This window comes from Ochotona curzoniae, unplaced genomic scaffold, assembly GCF_017591425.1.
Source record: "Ochotona curzoniae isolate NIBS_2020 unplaced genomic scaffold, NIBS_Ocur_1.0 scaffold_3208, whole genome shotgun sequence".
Taxonomy (NCBI): Eukaryota; Metazoa; Chordata; class Mammalia; order Lagomorpha; family Ochotonidae; genus Ochotona; species Ochotona curzoniae.
The window spans coordinates 23,275,208-23,293,603 of record NW_024467106.1 but is presented as its reverse complement, the minus strand read 5'-3'; the positions used below and the strand labels follow the sequence as shown (position 1 = coordinate 23,293,603).

The 18,396-nt window shown below is 39.4% G+C and overlaps 1 protein-coding gene across 4 annotated transcripts in view; it reads left to right on the top strand.

Moving 5' to 3' along the window:
* FSD1L (fibronectin type III and SPRY domain containing 1 like) overlaps nt 1–18,396 on the top strand; it is a 54,268-nt gene continuing 35,872 nt past the window's right edge. For all 4 annotated transcript variants that reach the window (XM_040963285.1, XM_040963288.1, XM_040963287.1 and 1 more), the window contains exons 1-3: nt 1–100; nt 9,888–9,983; nt 12,787–12,918. In XM_040963285.1, coding sequence (XP_040819219.1) covers nt 86–100; nt 9,888–9,983; nt 12,787–12,918 — 243 coding nt within the window. In that variant the 5' untranslated portion in view covers nt 1–85. The remainder of the gene's footprint in view (nt 101–9,887; nt 9,984–12,786; nt 12,919–18,396) is intronic.

The following is an 18,396-nucleotide window of genomic DNA, read 5'->3' as shown; positions in this document are numbered from 1 at the left end:
AGCGGGCTTGGCGTGGCCCTTCTCCGTCCGCGAGCTCGCACGGTTCCTCGTCGTGGGTTCGGGCCCGGCGGGCTTAGCCCTCGCCATGGACTCCCAGAAGGTAAGAGGGTCGGCGAGGCCGGCGGGGCCGGAGCGGGTGGGCGGGGCGCCCTGGCCGGGTGGGCGCGGGGCGCGCGCGTGGCTGGCTCGGTTGCGGCGTCGCCGGGTGAGGCCCGCTCGGCCTCCCTGGCGATGCTGTGTGAGGCCGGGCCCGCGGCCGGGCGGGAACCTCGCCCGGTGACCCGGGCTGCCCCCTGCCCTGCTCTTAGTCCCGGGTCCTGGCTCCAGAGGGAAAACGGGGAGCCGTGCCCAGCCCGTAATGAACCCCCTTTTCTTCAGCGCCTTGGGCCTCCATTGATTCTGGGAGGGACCGTCCCCTCTTGAGCAGATAAGGAAACCGCCCACCACCACTGAACGGGATCTCCAAGCTGTGGGGGTTCAGCACCGGTCTCCTTTGTACTGGCCTCTCCTTCGCTCTCCGCGCCGCGTTCCGGAGCAGGTGTTTGTTGCAGGGAGGGAATCGAGAGTTGCCTGGGCAGCGGTCTCTCCCTCTTTGGCCAGTTGCCGTGACAGGTCACAGTTACCTTGGGGTCGTGGAATGTTTTGTGCTTTGCGGAACAGTTGGGGGAAAGGATATGCAGAACTAGCTTTTTTGATGAAGGAAAAGATAGGCAGCATACCGATGTCTTTTGTAGTTAGAAGGGAATTGTTAGTATTCAGTCATAATCCCTACATGGGAGTCAACCACCGTTTTCTTTTGTTAGATTATAAGGCAGTTGAAAAGTAGTACAAGATAGGAGAGAAAAGTAAATGTTGTTTAACAGCGGAGCAGAGAAAGAATAAATAAAAGGATGTGTCTAAGAGGCCATTTTTTTTCTATTATTAGATGGAAGGCACTGGAAAGATTTATGCGAACAACATTTTGGATGATTGGTGATTTTGCCTGGAGTAACTTTTTTTTTTTTGAGTAGCACTGGAGGTGTGAGAGTAGCACAGTGTTAACACAAGTGCATGTGGCTTCATTGCAGGTGCTTGTCTTGCTGCTCATTTGGGGAGAGGACTGATAGTAAGACATTCAAAACTACGTCTTGTATGTTTTAATTGTGCATACATTTAAAGCATTGTCTTTGCCTGAATTTGTAAGGCATGGCACAGTTTATTGGGTACAAGGGGCACCCGAGTGGCCATTAGCAGAAATCAAATAGAGAGCAAAGACTTTAGAGTCGAGAGACCTTTGCCCAGTGTGATGTGAATCAAGTCACTTACACCGATTTAGCCATTTCCTCTTCTGTGCAGAAATCAGAATATTTGATGGTGTTATTGTAAAGATCAACACAGCCTCTTCCAGTTTACAAAGCACTAGAATAGTCCATGTACAATAAAATATTAAAGTGGTGTTTTAATAAGGATCATTTCATTTGGCTAGGAGATGAGCATGCCTCTGTTTAATAAGGGGTCAAGGGATGGGTCCTGCTATCAGCAATAAGGGTGAGATTTGAATGTGTGTGTTCTCCTTTCAAATAATGCCACAGTTGAGTGGAGGGGTACCACGTGCGGTTTCTAGAGACTCAGAGATTTCTAGACTGTTTTCTAGTGTAGGTGGTTAATATTAAAAGTAGCTGGGATGGTACGTCAGTTAGTATTAAGGAAAACGCTTAGGTCCTGCAGGTGGCAAAGGGTGAACATGAGGGTGGCTTGAATGCACGCTAGTGTGTAAGGCTTTGGGGTTTGAGCTCTAAGTTAGTCAGTGGATGACTGTAGCGTTGGGTCTCTGGTCCTACTGTTTGTGAGCTTTATGACCATTAGCTGTGTGAGTTGGTCGTTTGCTTTAGCTCTCTCTTTCTTCATCTGTAAAACACAGATAACAGTTGTACTTACACTTACTGTCAACCATTACTATAAAGATTGTGGGTTTTTTTTTTAACTGGTGCCTAGCATACTTACGTACTGTGTGTAGGCTGTTGCTATTAATTTCGTAGTCTCAACCTCAAGTTCTCTCCTTTTCCAAACCAGGCTAGATGTTTACACCTTGAAAGCATGTTTTCTGCTGTTCTGTGTGTAAGAGACTGTTGAAAATGGTGGTGCCTCAGAGTAGTTGCTAAATCCCCATTCAAAGAGGATTGGAAGTTGTGACTCATGCAGTCTGACAGTAGAGGTTAAGTTAACTGGACAGTCTTAGCAGAGCTTGATGATGGATAGTCAACAAATAGATTAGCTTAGCCAGCTGCTTTTTTGTCTGTGCAAATACCTTGGACGTCTGTTATGCTAGCAACAGATGCTCAGAATAGAGGAAGAAAATGTAATTGCCTTGGGTGTGTAAGGCCTGCTCTTGGACACAGAAAATGTGCAGTATTATCTCCCAGGAATAAACACAAGGATTTTCTTTATATCGAGTTTCTAGGACACTTGTGTGAACAGGATGTGTTAGGAATAGATGGCTTTGTTGGATACTCAAACCTTTTGATTATGTCCTTAAGTGGTTTTAAGATAAAATCCCAAAGGATTGTTTACCTGAAGAAATGTCCATGTTCAAAGAAGACATTGCACCTTTCTTGAATCCTGGGGCTTGGAATTTGATAGTTCAAGTTCACATTCACAGGGATCACTGTTTGGAAAGGTTGTTACCGCAGGGATAATAAAAGGTAAAGGAAGAAGCCAAAGATCTCAGAGGAAGCAGGACATACCGATGGCCTCCTTTTTAAATTGAATTTTGCAGTATTAAAAATTACAAAGATGGTGGAGAAGATCTTTTTAAAATTTTTTGCTGCTGTGCTTCTTTGCTTTAATGCAACAAGCATATGGAACGAGAATGGTTTGAAATTGGTAGTTTTTGTCTTCAACCTTGTTTTTTGTATGTTTTTCATTCTTTTTAGTTCTTGCCATCCACAAGATTCATATAAAACCTAGTCTCTTTTATTGATGGTAAATGGTGTTTTGAAGTAATTTATAAAGATGTCAGTGCAACCAGCTTGTGAACTTTTTTTTTTACATTATACTTATAAATTAAGGAAGTTTAATATAGGGAAATACAGATAAATGAAAATAAAATAAAAAAGCCCCTATCTGCACTCAGAGATAAACTCCATTTTTTACACTTATGGAAACTTAAAAAGTATTATGGAATCACATTATATATATTGCTCTACATTTTGTTCTTCACACAATATTTCATGAATATTCTCCCATGTAAATATTCTGTAACAATGATTCAGCAGAATTTTTGTATGGATGGATTATTGTATACACATTGTACAGTGAGTCCCACCTTTTAATTTTATAAATAATGCATACATGAGCATTCTTTCTATTATTATTTTACTGGTGTCAGCAAAGGCCACCATTCCCCACCCTCTTCCTAACACTTAGATCAGGGAAGGGTCTGGACCGCTAAAGCCAAAGGTACCCCCAGTACCCTCCCCCCATGGTCATGCCACACTCCTTCAGCCCTACCTCTCGTTGACACACAAGAGAGAAAGACTCCCCTCCCCAGCTTTCCACTCAGAATCACAGCTCCTCCCTGACCTTGCACAACACTCAAGGTCCCCAAATCAGGGCTTTACAACCCTCCCCTTCCTGGGCCCATGCCCATGGGCCCCCCACTTTCCCTTTCCTGGCCCTTATCCACCAACAGCGCCTGAGATCCTTCCTTTTTGGGCCCTCATGGAAAGGACTGGAACTGTGAGGGCACCCGACCAGTCTACCCCCATCTCCAGCAGGTGTCTTCATCACTGCTGCCCAGGGTCTCTTCCCTTCCTTGCCCCCACGCTCCCAGTATACCGCTGGGGGTTCAGGAAGGGCTACTGATGCCCAGCCCAGGAGGCTGCCAGCTGTCTGAGCTGTCTTGTCAGGTGCCAAGATGAACATTGTTTTAGTCAAGTCTCTGTTTATTATTTGCTTGGAATAAATTAGTGAAAAGGAACATCTAGCTCCTTGTGTACCTACAAAAAAAAATCTCAGGTGTTTCTCTAATTATGAAGATATCAGTTTTAATGTCCTCTTAGGTAGCAGGAGTATCGTAGTTTTCATCCAGTGGTTCTGGGAACAAGGAGTTTATGCATCATAACTTCAGGGTCTGTTGGGCCGGATAGTTTTTAGATAAGTAGCTCAAGTTGGCAGTTTAAGACTGAGTTGTGTGTTTCTGATCCTTTGGCTTTTTTGTGACTTTGTGGTGGTGATAGTTGTCTTAGATAATTTCATGTATAATTTTCTTTCTAAATCCACTGATCTCCGATTCCTTTGCTATATTTATCTTCTTTCCATTTCTGCCATAGTTCTAGCCATTCTCCATCCTTGTGAGGGCCATAATGGTTGAAACTACAGTCTTCTTCATAATTTGTTTCTCAATGCTCTCTGATGAACTTTTGCTATTTTAGAATACTAAATATGAGCTCTTGGTTGCATTTGGTTGTGAGACAATAGTTAAAGTGAAATCAGAGCTTCTGGATTCCCTTCTCAGCAGATTGGTCTTGGGAAACTTGCAGGACACTGTCATTTCCCCCTCATTAGGCTTAGAAAAGCACTTCATTGTGGCCTTATTTGTAGTGGTCACGTAGCTGGCCAATCCACTGCCTGCAGCATTGGCATGCTCTAAGGCTGCTGCTTTGAGCCCCACGAATGCTCCACTTCTGATCCATCTCTCTGCTTATAGCTGGGAAAGCAGCAGATGGCTCACTGTGCCTGGACCCATGTACCAACTTGGGAGACCCAGAAGAAGCTCCTGGCTTCAGATTGGCTCAGCAGTGGCAATTATGGCTCCTTGGGGGAGTGAACTAGCAGATCTCTATCTCCTCTGTTTAACTCCACGTTTCAAATAAAAATCTCAAGAAAGCAAGGAAAGCACTGTGTCTTCATTAGTTACAGGGAGACATTGTTTGCTTTGAGCTCCTGACTTCTCCCCACTGACTGGTTTATAATGTGTTGTAGCTTGTGTGCACCTTCACTGCTAGGGCTCTGAAGCCCTCCACGGCTGCTTATCTGTTCTGTCAATAGCTTGGTGTGTATGGGGCACTTCAAAAACCTTGGGGGGAAAACTGAGTTTAAAAGATGCTTATTTTGGTGCAAGAAATTTGGAAATCTGCACATAGGTTTTCAGTAGTACGTGCTTCCCACAGACTTTTTGAAGATCTGTTGTGTTACAGTCAAAATGCCAATGCCTTCTTATCTAGAGTTGGAATGTATTTCCCTGAAAAATCATCTGGGCTGTTAGTTTCTGTAGTTTGACAGTGAGGTACAAGGTCTATTTTCAGTATGTGGGCTGATTCCTAGTGCTTGGTAGACCCAGTCACATTGAATGTGAATGTCTTCCATATTTTCCAAAGACTGTATTAGCTTTGAGAAGACCTTTGTTTTTTTTCCCCAACTGCTTTCTGGGGAAGAATAGTATTTTAAAAGTCTTGGGCAGTGCATGTAGAATATCACTCCCCCAAAGGCTTTTATGCTCACATTATACATTATAGGATTTTTGTTTAGAAATATTGCTCCTGGAGCTGGCATTTGGCACAATGGGTCCAATTATTACTGTAACACAGGCATATCATACCCCAGCTGCTTCATTTCCTATCCAGCTCCCTACTCCTGGGAGAACACTGGAAGATGGCCCCAGTAGCTGAACCCCTACCATCCATATAAAAGACTTGATTGCAATTCCTGGATCCTGGTTTCGACTGGCAAGACCCCGCCCTGACCATTGACATAATTTGGAGACTGAGTTAACAAATGGAACATACCTCTTTGTGCTTGCCTCTCTGACTCTTACCTTTCACAAAGTAAAATAAATCTTTGGAAAAAATACGGCTATTAAAACTTAGTTCAAAACAAATTGAAAGGGTCTTTTATTCTGTGATAATATAACATTGTTTTGAATTAATTAAAAGGGAATTATAATGATTAATTATAACCTAAGGGTGTTATTTTTATAGAGGTGTGGACCAATACCACGCAGAATGGATGACATTATTCTGATTGAGTTTATGAAATTTATGTGTTAGCTGTGGTCACGTGAATTTGTTTTACATGGAGGTTGGTACTATTTGTGATTTCCCAGGAAGCTTTTAACCAAAGTCGTTAGTAAGCAGTATACATTTTACAGAAGTAAGAGTGCGTTTGTTTCATTTGTTGTGATAAGGATCACAAAGGTGGTGCTGCTCAGGTGCTAAATTTTTTTAAAGTTCATAACTTTATAGCATTATTTTTATTTCTAGAGGTAATTTTTGTATAAATAGCAACTTAAAGGTTAGTGAAATTCTGATAAAGGAACTTGGTTGTAGCATTTTTAACTTATATCTATATGTAGCTGTTATCATTTAAGTATCTAGAATAATGTAAGCACATAAAGAAATTCTTGTTTTCTAAGAAAAAAATTCAGAAAAATTTTACCTTATGTTTTTAAAAGTATTTATTTATTTATTTAGAAGGCAGTTGATGGAGGAGAGACAGAAGGAGAAAGAGGGACAACAAGTAGAGACAAGGAGGAAAGAAGGGAGGGAGGAGAGAGAGATCTTCAGTTCCCCAGTTCACTTTCTTATGGTCACAATGACCAGAGCTGGACTGTTCCAAAGTTAGAAGCCAGGAGCTTATTCCTATCTCCCATGTAGGGTGCATGGGCTCAAAATTTGGGGGCATCCTTCACTGCTTTCCCAGTACGTTAGAGAGCTGGACTGGAAGGAGGGTAGTTGGAGCTTGGATCAGTGCCCGTAAGGGATGCTGGTGCCTTGTTATGCCACAGTGTTGGCATAATACAGCGGAGGCTGTACTTGTTATGCCACAGTGTTGGCCCACAGTTTGCTTGTTTTTAACTTCAAATGAATAAAATTAATACAGAATATCTTTCCTATGTCTACTTTTAGATTTTGAATGATGCAAACCTTTGTGTTTTTCAATACTGCAGATCCTATCCATAAGTGGTTTTTGAGCACTTGAAACATGGCTAATTTGAACAGAGATAGTCTGTTGAGTGTATTTTGAAGACATAGCATCCCTCACTTTCCAAAAGAGATAAAAATGCATAACTGTTAAATATTGATTACATGCTTAAGTAGTACTTTGGATTCACTTGGTTAAATAAATATTAACATTCTTTCACTTATTTTTCTTTTACCTTTTTAAAATGTGCCTTCTATTGGCTCATAGTATATTTCTATTGGACAATTCTACTCTAAGGAGAATGAGAACATGACAGTTGGTAAGAGCTGTATTCTGACCTCTAACGTCACTATTAGACCAGAAGCTATTGACTTTAAGCAGGTATGTAACCTTAAAGATGTGGAAGACTTAGTTAGAAGACCTGATAAAGATTAGCTTACATCTGTAGACTATATTCGATAAAGTAATAGGAGCTTTGAAAAGGTAGGTGTCTCATTAGAATTTTTGGAGCATTGAGCTTTACCTAGTTGGATAGTATATTAACAGTTACCTCCAGAGTTTTTGCTATTCAATTCCTTGGATACAAAGTTTGAAACTAAAATCAGGCTACACAAACAAATATCCAAACAATGTGGGAAGTAATTTTGTGTTAATGCAGATTTGGTTTTTTTCGCTCTGAACTAGATATGCCATTTTTATGTATTGGTGGTTCAGTTGTGCGTGCGTGTGTGTGACAAATTTTCTTTTGTTTTCTTACTGAACTCACATATATTATGATGGTTGAGAATATTTTTTTTTACTGAGTGTAGTCTTCTGTTTTATAGAATAAGATCTCTTAGGAGGTTCTTTATCCCTTCTGGTACTATATTATGATTTTTACCTTGAAGCTAACTAGCTGTGCCTAGTTACAGCCAAGATGAAAGCTTAAACTCAAGCTGTGCTTGTCTACATTCAGTTTTCTATGTCACTGAAAAATGTTGATCAACTAAATGTTTAGCAAATGTGTATGTGTGTATATAAAGGAAATATACATAGTGTGTGTGTGTGTGTGTGTGTGTGTGTGTGTGTGTGTGTGTGTGGAGGGGTGTTATTCCACATGTGGGCCAACTGGTTACAATTTCTGCCTTGAAGTGATTAGGAACAGGAGGTTTGGAGAGGCCCTGAGCATTAACACTTAAAAGTGATGTCCTGGCCAGTCCATAGAACCTCTATTTTCTTGTCTGTACAGTAAGGTTGTGGCCCAGCTATTGGGAAAAATACAAGATGGCAGTTAAAGTCCATTAAAGAGAAAGAGCCAAAAATAAAATAAATCTTTAAAAAAAAAAGAGAGAGAGAAAGAGCCAAATCTTATAGCCCAGCATAAGGGATCTTAAAAGCATACAGAAATATTTTTTTTTTTACCACTGTTGTGTGATTATTAAGCCCATATATAAAGCCCAGGTTAGATAAATACTTGGAAGGCTCATCCTTATTAAATTTTCTGATCTTATCACATCTTTGTGCCATTTTTGTGCCTCTAGTTCTACCCATCTTTATCTCAAGGCCCCAATTCCTTCTGCAATTCTGCTAACCGCCTTGCTTTCAGATCTTAGTGTACTGGGTTCCAGAGAGAACACTGACAGGACAAGCAGCTAACTCTTGCTGTCACTGGTCTTTTTCCTGGTATACCTGCATGTCTCTTATTAGAATGCTTCTGGCATGAGCATGGGAAGAAATGGTGCAAATAAATGGGCACAATAGAGAACCCTTAGGCAGTTCCAGAGGTGGTAATAATATCACCTTAGTTCCAGGGATGGATTTGAGAATTAAATGAACACAGCTGTGCTTACTTTTAATTTTTTCACTACTCCAAAGTTTTATGAAGATCCATATAAATTATCACTGTTTTTATGTCCTTTTCTGGACTTTCTTTATATAAAACCTTTTACCGATCTCTGATTATTTTGAAGATAACCTTTATCTTACAAAATGCTGCAAGGGTTATTGAAATGTGTAAGCCTATACAAACAAGTCCTGTGTTCCTGGAGAAGTTAAAATGTAAAATTGTAAAATGTAAAAAGTCAAAACGTAAAATTGCATTTGATTTTTAATGACAGCACAGGTAATTTGTTTTATTTTTGCTGGCACTACCCATGAGCAGTTATTAGATGGTTGGCATTGTGGCATCCAGTAGAGCAGTCGTACTCAGATATGGATGAGTATGCTGAAATTAAGAAGAGAAAATAGGCAACTTTAGTTCCTCAGTTGTGGTAACCACATTTTAAACCACATTTGTTTTATTGTGGCTAGTGGCTATCATATTGATAGCACATATGTTGGACCTTTAGAGTATAGCAGAAATTTTGTTGAATAGCACTAAACTGGAGATTATGAGAAAATGAAATACTCTAAAGTTTTGTCTAAAAGTATCAAAGTCTGGGATATTTTCTACGAAATTGGTTATTGTGGTTTTACTTCATCCATAAATACTGTAATGAAATTATCATTCTAGGTGAAAATTGATTGCTTATTATATCTAAAATTTGTTATATAGTTTACTAAGTTAAAGTTTATAGGCACACCAAACTGAGGGCACTTAAGTAAGTTTTAGTTTTTATAAGTAAAATGTTAAGGAGTTTCATTGTCTCCTTATTTTGTTCCCATATACTGATGCTGTGTTGGAAGTTTCCATTTGTTTTTGTAACATGTAATGATTTGACTCTGTTGCTGAGACCTAGGACCTAATGCTGTCAAGTGATACTGGTTATTTTAAAGCTTGCTTGTTTTTAGTCTGAAATTACTGTAATTGCTAAGTTGTTCCCTGGGAATAAGAGTGTTTAGAACAGTACAAGTGCATATCTTATCTTTCATAGTTCTAGACTTTTGGAAGTACTAACAAGAAGCTTTACATTACTCTTAGTTATTATTCAGTATGCTGTTAGTGTAATAAAGGCTTGTTTAGATAATGGTTTTTATAAGTTTGTAACTATGATTCTTTTAAATCATAGGAAGCTCTGCAAAGGATCATTTCAACTCTGGCAAATAAAAATGATGAAATACAGAACTTTATTGATACTCTAAATCATACACTCAAAGGTGTTCAGGTATGGATCTTTTTTCTTAAAATGTATGTAAATATGTCAGTGGATTATTGGCGAGTCATGTGCAGAGTGAATATACTTCACAAACCCCGAGGTTATTAACTGAAGGATGTGAGAGTATGGTTTTTAAATGGTAAATAAATTAAAAATGTTTTCTTTGCTAAACCAGCCTTCTCACTGGAAAAGTCAAATAATAAGGAAGAAGGACAAGTCTAGAGTTACAATTGATAGAGACTATTGAATTGCTCCTTTTTATCCATTTTATGTTTTTCCTAATTTTAGAGCAAGTTGTATCAGTTCAGGAGTATTGGGAAATATAGCTAAGTTACTTAACAGTAAATAGTAGAAGAAAAGTGTATGTTTGCAAAATGTCCGCATATTGAAGTAGATGCAAGTAAAACAGAAAAGTAAAAGGGCACAGTGCCCAGTGAGAACAGAGAAGTGCTTGAGAAAGGGTTACAAGTTCTAGAAGATAACCTCTCTGTAAGTAATTAAATGTTGTTTTAGAAAGGAACCCAGTATAATCTGATAGTTTCATAGAAGCATAAAACCTACCAAGACTGGACAAATAATGAGAAAAGAGATAACATTGAATTGGTGATGAAGTTTCCCATCAAAGAAAAGCACAGAACCTGATGGTTTCACTGATGAATTCTAGCAGACATTTAAGGAACTGAATTTGGGGCTATGGTATCCTGAGTCCCAGCTGCTTCAACACAGCTCCCTGCTAATGGCCTGGGAAAGCAGCAGAAGATGGTTAAAGTGCTTGGGCCTCTGCACCCACGTTTGGAACTTGGATGAAGTTCTTGGTTATTGGCTTTAGACTAGATCAAATGTTTGATGGAAAATGATCAAAGTAAAAAACAATGGCGACAGTTATGCATGATCTCATTTATATGTGAAATTTTAAAACTGCTAAACTCATAGAAGCAGGGAGGATATATAAATTGAAGAGTGCAAAATTTTTTGTAGGAATAAAATCTAGAGATTGTGCAGCATAGTGACCATCATTGATAATGTGTTTTTCAAAATTGCTAAGGATATATTTTACCGTTTTTTTTAAACATTAATTTATTTTTATTGGAAAGATTCACAGAGAGGAGAGACAAAGAGAAAGATCTTCCATCTGTATGTTTATGCCCCAAGTGGCTGCAATGGCTAGAGCTGAGCTCAGTGAGAGCCAGGAGTTTCCTCCAGGTCTCCCATGTGGATGCAGAGTTTCAAGGACCTGAGCCGTCCTCCACTGCTTTTCCAGGCCACAAGCAGGGAGCTGGGTGGGAAGTGGGGTAACTGAGACAAGAGCTGGTGCCTGTACAGGATCCCAGCACTTGAAGAGGGAGGATTAGCCAATTGAGCCTTTGCACCAGACCCTTAACTGTTCTTATGACACAAAAAATAAGTCGGTGAAATTATGGTTATGCTAATTATCTTGGTTGATCTTTCTAGGGTTTATACATTTACCAAATCATCACACTGTAACTCATAAATATATATAGTTATTATTTGTCAATTAAAAGTAAGATTAGTGTTCTATAGCAGGTAAAGCCACCACTTCATGTGCCAGCATCCCATTTGGACACCAATTTGAGTCTTGGCTGCCCCAATTCCAGTTCAGTTCTCTGCTAATGTCTAAGGATAAGCAGTGGAAAATGACCAAAGCGCTTGAGCCCTTACGGCCACTTGGGAGACATGGAAGAAGCTGCTGGTTTCTGTCTTGTTCGTTTTCATGGATGAATAAACTGAGGTGCAGGAATCTAAGTACGAGGTCACTCCGAACTGAGTGGCTAATGTGAGATTGCAAGATCTTCTGCCTTCCAGGTGGTACATTCCTTCTACAATTTGTTCTCACCAATGTAAGTTAGGAAAATAGTTAACACCACTGTTTGTGAGATTCCAGTGAGATGATATCTGGTTCATAAACATAAGCAAAAGTTTGAACATAGGATATTAACAGTATTAGTTCTTTTAACCAGTGTCCGTTTGCTTCTCTTAATTCATCTGAATTGAAAAATTTCTTAAGAGAATGTCTACTAACTCATAATTTCTTTAAGTGTGAATTTTACTTATTAGAAACTTCACAAATATTTTACTTCTTGTTGAGTAGTGGCTTCCTGGTTTATGAAGCAATGAGGAACTCTGGGAAGTCAAGAGATTTGGAGTGATTTATTGAGTATACTGTTACAATGAGTTATATGTCTTGGGCAGGTCACCTGTATTTTTTTTGTGTAAATGTGGGAATTAAAAAATTCTAGTTTTTAGATGATTGCTATTGTAACTTACAGGAATAAAATTAAATGGCTGATAAGTCTCAGGATAAGTAAGAAATTGCCTAGTCATTTAAGTTCCCTGTAACTTACGTAAAAGGCAGTGTTTTAGAAGACCTGAGAGATTTAAACTTTGACAGAATATCAGTCCTATCAGAATATGCCCAAATGCATTCTTAGACTTTGTTAGAATCTCAGATATTTTATTCAGATATTCTACAAAGATTCTGATTCATGTAAAAAGTAAAGAACCTCAAGCTTTGAGTCTGTTTTAGAGCCTGAAGGTCTGGAGGAAGTTGGGAGGTTTAAACCCACTTTTCTTCTTGATTCAGTGAATGTAGTGTAATGAGAGAGTGGAAGGACCAGTAGCTTAACTCATAACGTATCTAAAGTATTACTATCAGCTTTAGCAGCCAGCTTCTTGCATTTATCTCTTTTTAAAACCTAAGATGGTTTGTAATGTAAATATTCTCCTTTAAATATATTTTAATTCTTAAATATTTGATTTTCGATAACATCACTATTTTGCTTTTTTTAAATAGGAAAATTCTTCTAGTGTACTTTCAGAGTTAGATGAAGAATTCGATAGTTTATACTCTATATTGGATGAGGTGAAAGAAGGTATGATCAATAGTATCAAGCAGGAACAAGCCCGTAAATCACAAGAATTACAGGTGAGATAGTGTAACTGTTTAAATGTGTGTACTTTAGTCTACTTAATTCTTGGTTTATTAAAAGAATAATGAATTTATGAGTGTAACTACTTTTAACTGTTAGGAGCATGGTTCTGTGTTTGTAAACATTTTAAAATCATGATTAAAAAGCATTACAGGTTTTATTTGCTTGATCATTTTGAAGTATTTCATTTTATATTGTTGAATGTACTCACATAATACTTTGTTTCCATGAAGTATATACTCCAGATATCTAATTTATAAAATCAACAATATTTGTCCTTTTGTGACTATCTTGTCATGACATCTTCAAGATTGTTTTTCATATTAAAGTATTTGCCAGAATTTCCATCTTTTGTGGCTGAATAATATTCTGTTTGTGTATGTATTGCATTTTCTGTATCTTTTCAGCTTTCTTTGGACATTTGGGTGTGCAAATATCTCTGTACCACTTTATTTTCAGTTCTTTTGCATCTTTACCCAGAAGTGGGATTGCTGGATTACATGGTAGTACTGTTGAATAAGAGTGGTAAAAGTGGACATCTTTGTCTTGTTACAGATGTGAAAGGAAATGCTTTTAGCTTTTCCCTGCTTGGTGTAATGTTAACTATCATTTTGTCGTGTATTGACTTTATAATTTTGAAGCATGTTCCTCCTGTATCTAGTTTGCAGTTTTTATCATGAGGGCATGTCTGTGGAGGCGATTTGTGGAGGTTTTTGTACTTCATTCTGTTGATGTGATTTGTTAGCATTTGTTGATTTGTGAGTGTTGAACTACCCTTGCATCCCTGGATGAATTCCATTTGATATTGAAAAATTATCATTCTGATGTGGTATTATATTTAACTTGTATCTGTGATCATCAAGCACTTTTTTTTGTTTTTACAGTTTATATGATGTTTCTTTGAATTTGCTATCAGAACAAAGTTAGGCTTATAACAAGAGTTTGACAGAGTTCCTTTATTTTTAGAATTTGGGAATAGTTTCAGAAGTATTGGGGGTTGTTCTTTACATATTTTATGAAGCTGTTTTCTTCTGGACTTTTATGTGAGACTTCTAATTATTTCCTTCTCTTCCTTTTTAGCTATCCCTATGAGTTTTTCTTTTTTTTTTTTTTCATCTAATGGCATCCCTAGGTGTTTCTTAAAATTTTCTCATTTTTAAAAATTCTTCTATCCTTATTTTTAAATTATTTTGACTGGATTATTTAGAAAAACTTTTCTTCAACATCAGACATTGTTTGGTCTGTTCTGATTAAAGTCTTCTTTTTTTTTTTTCATTGTTTGAAATTTTTAGCTCCAAACTTTTGATAGATTCTTTTAAGTTATTTCTGCCTTTTTATTGTATTTCTCATTTAATCATGCATTGTTTACCACATCTCCCATCTGTATTTTTTTTGTCTCTTATTATTTCCTCAACATCATTATTTTGAATTTTTTTTTTCATAGATTTCCTTCAAACCAGCATCCATTCTAGAGCTATTGAGATGTATTTGTCCTTGCTGTTTCATGTTACCTGTATTCTTACGCTGACCTCCACTTGCTTGATGTCTACTACTTTATGGAATGGATTTCGTTGGAAAAAAACTTTCTTGTCCAAATGGAATGTGGTGTATTGGTTGAGTAGTTGCTTTGGTTTTGGTTCTTGATGATCATGGAAGTGTAACTTGTGAGTGATTTCTTCAGCAGTAGTATGTGTCAACAATGGCTGTGAGTACCAGAATTGTCTAGTTGGTCGGGGTTCATGGGGTAACAGAGATAGGCTCCCAGAGGTGCTTGTCTTCAGGCCCCAGAGAGGTATTTTTTATAAATCACAGTAGGGTTTGTTATGGAAATAATAATGTTCTTGGTGCTGTGGGACCCATAAAGAGAGGTCCTTTTGTCCTGCCAGCTAAATCTGAGTGATGCTGGTTCTTATGGCACTGGTCCTGGAACTGTGTGAGGTGGATGTGACCTGCCTCAGGTCATACCGTGTGGGTGTGGGTGATTCTGGTGTTCAACAGCTCTGAAAGCCCTAGTTCTAGCCCTGGATGATAGGGTAAGGACCTTAGCCAGGCCCCAAGGGATGAACACAGGTTTTGCTGGATCATACGCTGGCAGATATAGCTTCAGAGCAGTGGTATGCAGGTAGAATGTTACTTGGGTCCAACAGAATAGGATTTGGTGACTCTGAGGAATACATTGCTAGTAACCACAGCCTTGGAATTGATTGCACATAATCATGGGCCTTCAGCAGTGGCATGGAGATGGAGCCTTCCCTGGTGTCATTGGTCAAGCACAAGTGTCCCTGGGATGTGCAGAGCTGACACTCAAAGTCACCGAGTTGTAGGATGCAGTAGAGTCCTTACCAACATCTCACACATTGATCACATGTTATGCTGGGGATTTCAATAACCAGTGCAAGACTGGGTCTGTAGGGTGCAGGAAGGGCTTTCCCAAGGCTCCACGGGCTTACTGATGTCCAAAGAGACTTACAGAACAAACTATCAGATGCAAAGCAGCAAGTTGCATTGGAGTTCTTTTCCAGGTCCCTTACATTAAACTCAGGCAATTATTTGGATTTTTTCCTTTTAAAAGATTTACTTATTTTTATTGGAAATACAGAGTTAGGAGAGAGTGTGGGAGGGGGGTGGGAGAGATAGAATGAGAATCTACTATCTGTGGTTCATTCCCCAAATTACTTCAGACTGGGCTGCAGCACCAACTGGCACTTGCAAGACCTAGAGCTAGGCCTGGTAGGGAACTTCAGGGACTCCCTTGCTGGGCTGCTGCTTCCACTGTTGAACATGAGAGTTGGGAGTGAAGATGTGTCAGGCTGGGCTAGCCTGCCACACCTGCTGATGCAGAGCCAGAATGGTATAGGTCAGCCAGGCTAGGCCACAGCACCAGCTGGCAAGTGCTAGAACAGGCTGCGAGTCATGTCGGGCTGGACCGTAGTACCCCCTGGCAGGCGCAAGATTGGGGCTGGGAACATAATTGGAAACGGAACTCTGAGTACTCCTCTGCTAGATTGTGTTTATCACTGTGAGCACAATAACTGGGGCTGGTGGTGGATCAGGCTGGATAAGCTAGCAGTACCTGTTGGCATATTTGAGGGCTGGTTCTGGAAGTGGATAGGGCTCAGCTTAGCTACAACACTCATGGGTATGCACAAGAGCCAGATGGGATAGGGGTTTGACTGGACTAGGCTGCAGCAGAAACTGGCATGTGAAAAACCTAGGAGTATGTTATTGGGGGTCACCCCAACTAGGCCATGGCATCTTCTGTTAGGCAAGAGGACCAGGTTTGTGGCAGGCTGATTGCAATGGGCTATAGTGCCTTTTGGTTGTGTGAGGTACGGAGATGAGACCAAACTGTTCAGGCAGTTAGATCCATCAGTTTGCTGGTGCAGGTGACAAGCCAAACCTGACCCAGCACTGGCTGGTACACACAAGAATCAAGTTTGAGGTCTCCCTAGGAGAGGTTTCTTGGGGAGCTCCTTGACTGGACTGCTGGACTCAGACCCCGGGCACAGGAAAATATCACGGGATGTGTAGTCCAGCCTTGGAGTTTATGGATTGGGACTGGACCTCCTCAGTTGCTAATACTTGTGCGGTAGACAGCATGCCCAGAGGCATAGAGGGGACATGAGCACTAGCTCATCTAGGCCAGCAGGGGATGTCAATGGCCTGATGAGAGGATGAAAAGTAGAACAGGTTGGACAATTCTGGCCAAGCTTTGTAGCACATTCCTAGGTTTATGGATGCACTGTGGTGGGCTTGTAACCAGTAGACATAGGAAAGATTTTGTCAGCCCTGCAGCCAGGAAACTAACAATATCTCAGAACTAAGAAAAACACTCTAGTGACACCATTGGGACACTCTTCCCCCTTGGGGTCTCTAAGGTGTCATCAAAGGACCATCCCCATTCCAGGGTGCTGATGCAGTTTAACAGCAGAGTGGCCCCCTTCTCCTCATCTCCTGCAGACACAAGAGGGGAAAAAAAAGAATTGCTGAAACATTTGTTCTACCCACCTTCCTCTGTACCTGGACCTCCCCACCTCAGTTAGAGGGCCACATGGGTGTGCAATCCTCTAAAATGTATGAACAACATTAAAAAGAACAGAAAAACATTTTTAGAAATGGTGACTTGATCATTCTTGCTTGTAACTCATATAAGACCTGTACCTGTGGGAGGAGTGGTATAATAACATGTGAAAACCTATTTTAACGAAAACCTATCTTAACTAAAAATATGATTGAATAATTTTTACTTTTCTAAGGTGTAACAACAGAAAACATCAAATTAGTGAGTTGTGGTGTACCTTTATTGCTGAACTTAATGAGAAGACAGTAGACTTGAATGTGGAATAGATTTTAATATCTGAAGAATAGTCTTAACTACATTTAAAATCCTAGAAATGGATCTGTTTCATGGTTGATGGTGTAGCAGTCTTTTCAAATGACCTCCAGACAACAGACTGAATGTAAAGGATTGTGTCAAGTGGAGTTAGTATGTGGGCAGTGAAGACAGAGAGCACATCACTGTAGTAGTTGTGGCCTTGATTGTTTTTGAGTTCTAGGTATAGGTCAAGTTTCCCTTATCTGGAGTGCTTGGCATATAAATGTTTCAGATTTTCGAGTTTTTCAAATTTTAAAATTATTGTGTAAGTCTTAACTAGTTGAGCATCTCCAATATGAAAATCTGACATTTGAAACTTTTGGTGCACTGATATGATGCTCTAAATGTTTCTGATTTCGGAAGATTTTCAATTTTGGTTTTTCTGATTAGGCATTATCAACCTGTGTTTGAATTTTTGATTAGTAGACTATACAGTCTGGGAGACAATAAATCAGCATTTATAGTAGTATGTACAACTTATATGATAAATAAATATTATTAAAATGATAAAATAATTTGATAAATTACATTAATGTAGCTGTAGTTTGATTCACAGACTTCATCTTAAATAGCTAATATGTTTAAGGTTTATATTATTTATTTGAATGTCAGAGTGACAGTGAAAGAGGGGACTTGAACTGGCATTCCTGTGTGGGATACTGATGTTGGAAGTGGTGCAGAGGGTAAAGCTACTACTACCTGCAATACTGACATCCATTATAGGTTCCAGTTCGAATTTCAGCCGTTCCACTTCTGATCTAGCTCCCTGGTAAAGGCCTGGGAAAGTAACAAAGATGATTCAAGTACTTGGGACCCTTCACCCACATTGGAGACCTGGATGCTGTCTCCCGGCTTCACCCTGTGTCAGCCCTAGTAATGTGGCCATTTTGATAGTGAATCAACGAATGGAGATCTCTGTTTCTCTCTGTAACTCTGCCTCCAATTAAATAAATAAATCTTTAAAGAAATTAGTCTTCATTATGGAGCATGTTGTTTGTTGATAATTATGCAACATTTAATTACAGGTAATTTTCTGACTGCCTTAATCAGGAGGAATCTTTAAATTTCATCTGTTATTTGTACTTGCTTTATTTTACAT